At 37.5% G+C, this 7,088-nt stretch overlaps 1 protein-coding gene across 1 annotated transcript; it reads right to left on the minus strand.

The window, feature by feature from the left end:
* Positions 1-1,776: 1,776 nt before the first annotated feature.
* LOC122660214 (histidine-containing phosphotransfer protein 4-like) lies at positions 1,777-4,944 on the minus strand. Its single transcript, XM_043855429.1, has 6 exons — positions 4,814-4,944; positions 4,114-4,244; positions 3,953-4,021; positions 3,085-3,156; positions 2,268-2,340; positions 1,777-1,989 (listed from the first exon to the last, which is right to left on the minus strand). The coding sequence occupies exons 1-6, from the start codon at positions 4,871-4,873 to the stop codon at positions 1,936-1,938; spliced, it is 459 nt and encodes a 152-aa protein (XP_043711364.1). The 5' UTR covers positions 4,874-4,944; the 3' UTR covers positions 1,777-1,935.
* Positions 4,945-7,088: the final 2,144 nt, after the last annotated feature.

The following is a 7,088-nucleotide window of genomic DNA, read 5'->3' on the forward strand; positions in this document are numbered from 1 at the left end:
GTGACAACATTGGTCCAACTTACCTCTCGAACAGCCCTGTTTTTCATGCATGCACCAAGCATGTGGAGATAGACTTCCATTTTGTATATGGAGAGGTTGTCACACCACGAATTAATTGATAATTTCATTTCCACCACTGATCATATTGCAAACACTATGACTAAGGGTTTGCCATCAATACAACTCCAGTTTCTTCGTGACAAGTTGAAGGTCCATCCTAGTGAACCTTCAACTTGAGGGGGTGTATTGAGTCATATTATTCAAGGACTCTTGAGGACTTCCATATCATATGTGGCTATGGACTCTTCATCCATAGCAAATGTGATGTTGAGAGATTGGGTTTCAGTTTGATAAGGTTTTCAGTATAAACTTGAGTCTAGTTTCCTACCTTGTATGTACTTAGAACTCTTAGGCACTAATGCATAGCACAATGTATTTAATCAAAGCCTCTGCATAGTTTGGAGTAGAGCTAATGGAATTTTTCCTTAATCTCTTAGAATTCTATAGTTTTCTCAAAGCAAGTTGTAATCATGGTGGGCATCAACTTAACAAAGTCGTCAAGAAGATGGGCCATTGCATTGGTTGCAGATGGGAAGAGCAAGCAGGGAGCCTTCGTTACAATCTTACCACTCTTCAACAAACATAACTATATATACACTATTTGGAAGTTGCAACTATTCTTCCTCGTCTTTTTTCCTAGCTAAGAATGTTTGTCTAATATTTTGGCATGAAAAATAGAGATGCGGAGATTTTCCAAGGATGAGGCGGAAAGGAATTCTGTTCTCAATTCAAAAGGGCCCGCAGCCCAAATCCGCTTAATCCATTGACATGATAGAAAAAGATGCCAATAGGATTCCATATTTGGAGTCTTAGGAACAATGTAGTGCATGGAGCCATGAAACTTTATCCCAATTGGGCTATTGATCATGTTTCAAAATGGGTGTCTGATTTAAACTTGTATCCCCAATCCTTTAATACTCCTGATAATGTATATAACTGTAATGAGACTTATGACCTCTCTCTTGTTTACAATACAAAGTTCCCTATGTTACTTTTTTCTGTTTTGATTTGCATAAGAATTACTGACCTGGTTTTAAAAAGAGCAGGATGGAGTTATTGTTTTTTGGTAGATGCAAGCATTATTTTGGTGGTTACAGGTTTTCTGGACACAGGTCAACAAGTAGAAGCCTCAATCACAAGTGTAGATAAAGGGTTAAGGCGCGCACAAGAGTTGTTGTATCTTCTTTTTAGTTAATGAATTTGCTTTTGTTCATTAAAAAAAAAAAAAAAAAAAAAAATTGTTAAATGTTATATTTATGGGAAAAGGATGTACATGCCGCCCGCCGCTCACTCTCGGACGCAAGGAACCCTCTCCCATATATCCATTGACTTGGCGTGAGAGATGCCATTACATGTAAGCAGTGTGTAAATACCTTACCCATATTGTATATATAGTGGTCCATAATAAAAACAACAGCCTTAAGCCCGCCAGGCCATGACCGATTCTCTCTACCAGACCAAACCCTTGATCAAACTTTGCAGTAACCTCAGACCTGGGCTGGGCCATACCTGTAGGACAAAAATTCCGCAATGGGCTGTGATGGGCGAAGCTAAGGAAGAATTAGGCATGAGGTCCAGTTCAGTTGGCTGATGAGCCCTAGCCCTTACTCCCAATTCTAAAGCTTAATATTCCAAGACAATTATCACTAGTAAACATTGGTATGAACCATCAAAAAGGCCGGAGCAAAGATATGAAGCATTATTAGGACCAAAAAGAAACCAAAAACTGAAATATTATAAGTAACATAGTTAACTCATAAGACAGGGCACCTAGCTAAGACCTAGGAAAGAAATCTATGAAGCCCTTCCATAGTGGTTGGGAACCCAACTCAAACCAACTCAAATAATAGCTCCATTGGTCATTCTTGCTCCTCATCAGTTCCTAGCTGGGCGACATGCTGTCTCCGCGGGTCCAGCTTGTCTGGCTAGCTGAAACATCAAAACACAAGAAAAAAATATATTAACAATGATGCCATATAATCGTCATTATATATATTCTTGAAGAGGGTGGAGCTTGGTGCTACTGTAAGGTTGCTCCATTGTTACCGAAGTGGTCACGGGTTCAAGTCCCTGAAAACAGCCTCTCCATGAAACAGGGAGTTAAGGCTGCATACACTATGACCCTTCCCCGTGCACTGAATACAACCTTTTCTTCTATATAAACAAAGATCGATGAAGTAGAGAAAAGGACTGAAATAGCTATATACCTGAAAATAATGCTCAAGTTTCTTTCTCAAAGCTGCATATTCTTTCTTCACTTGTTGGAATGACAACATGCATCTGCAAGAATTAGAATGCCCTCGAATTAGATAAATGAATTGGCCAAGAATACTTCCTTTTGGATAAAACAGTCCTTTTTCTAGTTTTTAGTTCCAAAATAAGAGTCCATTGATCATGAACTGGACCTGAAAAGAACATAGTAACCTTGCACTCTTGTGGAAAAATGAAGGTCGGGTTAATCTTGGTGTAACCATGCTTGGTTACAAAGAGTCGTTACCATCTTTATAAATTAGCATCATAGATAATACAAAACATCATTGTCCTAAGCCTGACATCTCAATTATTCAAAATACCCCACTTTTTATTGACGTCAGGAATGTCACCTAACGATTCCCCTTCTACTATAAGATGATAGCAGTTGTAGCATTCAACAGTAATATATGGAAGAAGGCATTTTGAATAATCAAGATTCGTCCCACAAGAACAAATCCTAAATTTATGCTACGACAATTGTAGCTTTCTATGTAGGTATAGAGGTTAAGCAGTTGTAGTATCCAACAATAATATGCAGCAGAATGTATTTATTTTGGATAATCAAGATGATAGCAATTGTAGCATCCAATATGTGGAAAAATGTATTTTGGATAATCGAGATTGGTTTCACAAGAAAAATTCCTAAATTTATGCTGCGACAGTTGTAGCTTTCTATGTGGTTACAGAGTTTAAGAGTGTAAGCGATGTTTTGTTACACTGAGCATGACCCAAAGAAAAATAGAAGAATATTAAAAGAATAGGGATACTCACCCCTCTGCATTTCCTGCCCTGCAGTATTCCCTGAACTGTGTGCTCTCGTTCTTCACTTTTGAAGCTCCAATGCTGCAATAAAATTACCATATGGTTTAATTTTAGTGCCATTAGTATAGTATAGTCTGAGTTACTTATTAGGAGAGACTAGAGAAGTAACCTAATAAAGATTTTCCCATCTATTTAAGTGATCCACATAAGAACAACTTCCTAAATTGTATAAATTTTTTTTTTTTTAAATAAAGGGAGAATCTTCGCAACAAACACAATAGATAAAGCCATGAAGGGAATATGAGAGTAATGACATCAACATCTTTTCTTCCCCCCATAATGTCATTATTCTCATAGCCCACGGTATTGATTCCTTAGCCAAAAACTGAATTATGGAAACACCCTTTTCATGCTTTTCCAGTTCTCATCCAACCATGACCCACTTCTATGATTGTTCTCACAAGAATAAATCCTGAATTTATGCTGCACAAGAATATGGACTCTTTCTTTACAATCTATGTATAAAATTTAAGGGAAAAAGATCTTTACTTGGTGGTGTTTTCTATACCCTCCCATAGGGCACTGTGAGATAACACTTTTGCCCCTTGTGTAGATATCCAAGCGTGTTCATCCATTGGCCCAGACGCTTGTGTAGAGACTATGTGACCAAGAAAAGATCTCTTACCCCAAATTTAATTTTTTGAACAAAGTAATTTCATGTGACTAAAAATACAATTATAATGATAAAAAAACCACAAGACTAGGATAAATCTGGACTCACATCCTATGTTTAGGATCCATATATTGTATCATTTGTTGGGTTTCACGCAAAAATAATGATTCCATGTCGGATGTGAATTCTAGAGTGTGTGTATACCTTGAGCTACTACCCTTGAACTGGTGCATGTAGTTGTCCAACCTATTGAAATCGAGGGGACTACATTCCCTGCATTGACCAAATCAATATTAAATTACCATAGGATACTTCATATTGAGTAAAAAAAGAAAATATTTTTAATTTGAACTAAATTGACTTACAATGACTGCTCTATGTTAACAATCAACCTGGCAGAATCCCTGAAAAACAATGTAACAACTTCCTCCACGAAATTAGGGTTATCACTATCCTCTAATTCCTCTAGCTGAATAAATTGTTCATCAAGGTATCCCTGAAACAATCCATTTATAATTTTATTTCAGATATTCAACAATCACATATCCAAGCACAATCCTATTAAAGTTTATATTTACATAAGAAATCTTTATTAAGGATATAAAATATCATGGATACATATATATGTATATTAATTAGCATCTTAATTTGGTGAATGGAGTACTAACTCTAATGATGTGAGTAGCCCAATGTGAAGGCTTATAACGACTTGATACCTTCTAAAAGACTAGCTTTTAAGCGAATGATCGAATCATTTTATTATGGAGGGAATCAGGATGGGATGACAAGGGGAAAAAAATGGCATACCCAGTGCACGAGGCTTGTACGCAGTCTTACCCCTGTTTTGACAGAGAAACTGTTTCCAAACTCAAACCTCGTGACCACTAGATTATAATGAAGCAACTTTACTATTGCACCAAGGCCCGCCCTCATAAACCTAAAAAGGAAATGGTAGAAAATGGAAACCCTATTCTTGAAATGAAGAGGAGGTGGGTTTTTTTTTTTTCTTCTTCTTCTTCTTAAAAGCAACTGGAGGGAAATTAAGGTGAAGAAAGTGAATTGAACCTGATCAAAGAGAGATTGCCTCACAACGGCAACCTGGCGTCTGAGCTGATTCCTTTCCATTGAAGAAAATTAATGGTGGGGGAAAGTACTGAAGAAATGTTGAGTTGGAGGCTTGGAGCACAACTCTCTGAGAGGGGGGGGGGGGGGTTCAAACCTTTCTGCAAAAAGAAGAGGGTAAACAATGCAAGGGGACTGGGCTTCAAGCCTTATAGGTAGGAGTGAAGCAGGTAATGAGACACACCACACCAACCCTCTAATCCCAAAAGGGGTTTATATAGTGGGGGAAGAAGGAGAGAGAGAGAGAGAGATGTGCAATAATGGATAGGAGGAGGTTGATAGCATGCATATCTGTACGCATAGTCTGTGATATGGAAAAAGAAAGATTTATGTGATCATGTGATGTATTTATCTACACTCTCTATACAGTGGAGGTCAGAAGAAGGGAAGGGAATCAGATATTTTTTTGTGTTGAAAGGACCATAAAAAGCTGAAATTAATGTTTAAGATTCCGTATTGAGTGTCTTTTTCGGATTCAGATCTTCAACGTTGCTCGTAACGGTCTGAGCGGGACAAACACAGGCATAATGCAATGACCACCTTACCCCGCTCATACAAAATGGTCGAGTAGGGTAAAATGGTCATTGCGCTGTGCTCAGACCGCTACGAACAGCACGCGGCGGAAGATCTGAATTTGGTCTTTTTCCTTCCAAGAATGAAAAATGTTATACAGGTAGAGGAGACGACGTCATTTAGGGTTTTATTTACGTAAGTGATATCCTACTCCAAACGCACGCGTAAAATTCTCAAAGCCTCCATCTCATTGGTCCACCCACTGGCCCACTGGTCTCTCTCTCTCTCTCTCTCTCTCTCTCTCCTTTTTGTGCCATCGTTGTCGTGACTCTCCTGACTTTCAAACTTTCGGGTGAGTGTGAGATCTTTAGGAACACACGCATTTTACTCTAGGAAATTTTTATCCCAAAAAAACAAAAAGTCAAGAAAATTGAATTTGGTACTGTACAAAATACAATTCAGCATCAATATGGGAAAATAATAACGTACTCGATACAGTTCAATATCGATATGGAGGTTGATACCGAATTATTGAATACTAGTACCGTACCATAGCAGTTGCATATATACTTATATATAATAAATAATATATAAGGATATATGTATTAAATATATATAATAACTTATATATTTATAAAATAATATACAAAATATAATATATTTCATATTATATATACTAATATATATATATATATATATATAATATAAGAAACTATAGAACGAATGCCATATATAGCATTGAATACATACCGAATAAAACCATATACTGAATTGGTAGTTGGTACCATATGGTATGGTTTCGATATGGGAAAATGATACTGTACTCAATATAATACGGTATCAGTATGAGGTGTTTGGCTTCAGTACCAAATACCGGTAACATACCGAATTGATACTTTTTTTTTTTTTTTTTGAGCAGCAAAGACAGGGCAAGCTAACACCTTGGTTTTTTTCTCTCTCTACCCCACATAAAATGACCTCACTATTCTATTATGTATGACACCATTTTATTAGATTTTATTAGTGTTCTCCCTTATACTACTGTTAACAGAAACCTTTCCCAATAATTTTTGGGAAAAGAATCTACACACTAGTGTTGTGTATTGGAATTTTGCACGTTAGCATTTTATTGACCGTCAGATGATGTGGGAGTGAGGCATCTTAGTTGTTCATTACCACTCCCTTGCATCACTCGCAATCCACACCCTGCACCCTCTCTCTCTCTCTCTCTCTCTCCCTCTCTCTCTCTCTCTCTCTCTCTCTCTTCTTCTCCCTTTCCTCTTCATCTTCAGTTGATATCTTGGCAAATCTATTTGCCACATTTTTAGAAGAGGTGATGATGCGTCAAATAAGGGGGTTTGATCATTTCGAATCCATCTTGCTCAATGGCAAAGATCAATGCTTGACTGTGCATAATGCACAGCTATGCACGAAACCTTGTACCTTTTTTCATCCCCACTTTATTAAGAAGTGTGGAACCATTTAATGGGAAAGGGGCAAACACCAAACAGAAAAGTATTAAAAAACAAACAATTGTTTCCAATGAAGGAGATGTACCCTGCGCCTCTGCCTCTCTCTTGCCCCATGTGAAATGACACATATGCCAGAGAAGAGAGACATAGAGGGGGAGGGGGAGCTCCTTTCCCAAAGGAAACAGTCGTCCAAAAAAAAAAGAAGCCAGGTTTAACCTTTTCATACTATTGTT

Source organism: Telopea speciosissima, chromosome 4 (genome assembly GCF_018873765.1).
Source record: "Telopea speciosissima isolate NSW1024214 ecotype Mountain lineage chromosome 4, Tspe_v1, whole genome shotgun sequence".
NCBI classification, from domain to species: domain Eukaryota; kingdom Viridiplantae; phylum Streptophyta; class Magnoliopsida; order Proteales; family Proteaceae; genus Telopea; species Telopea speciosissima.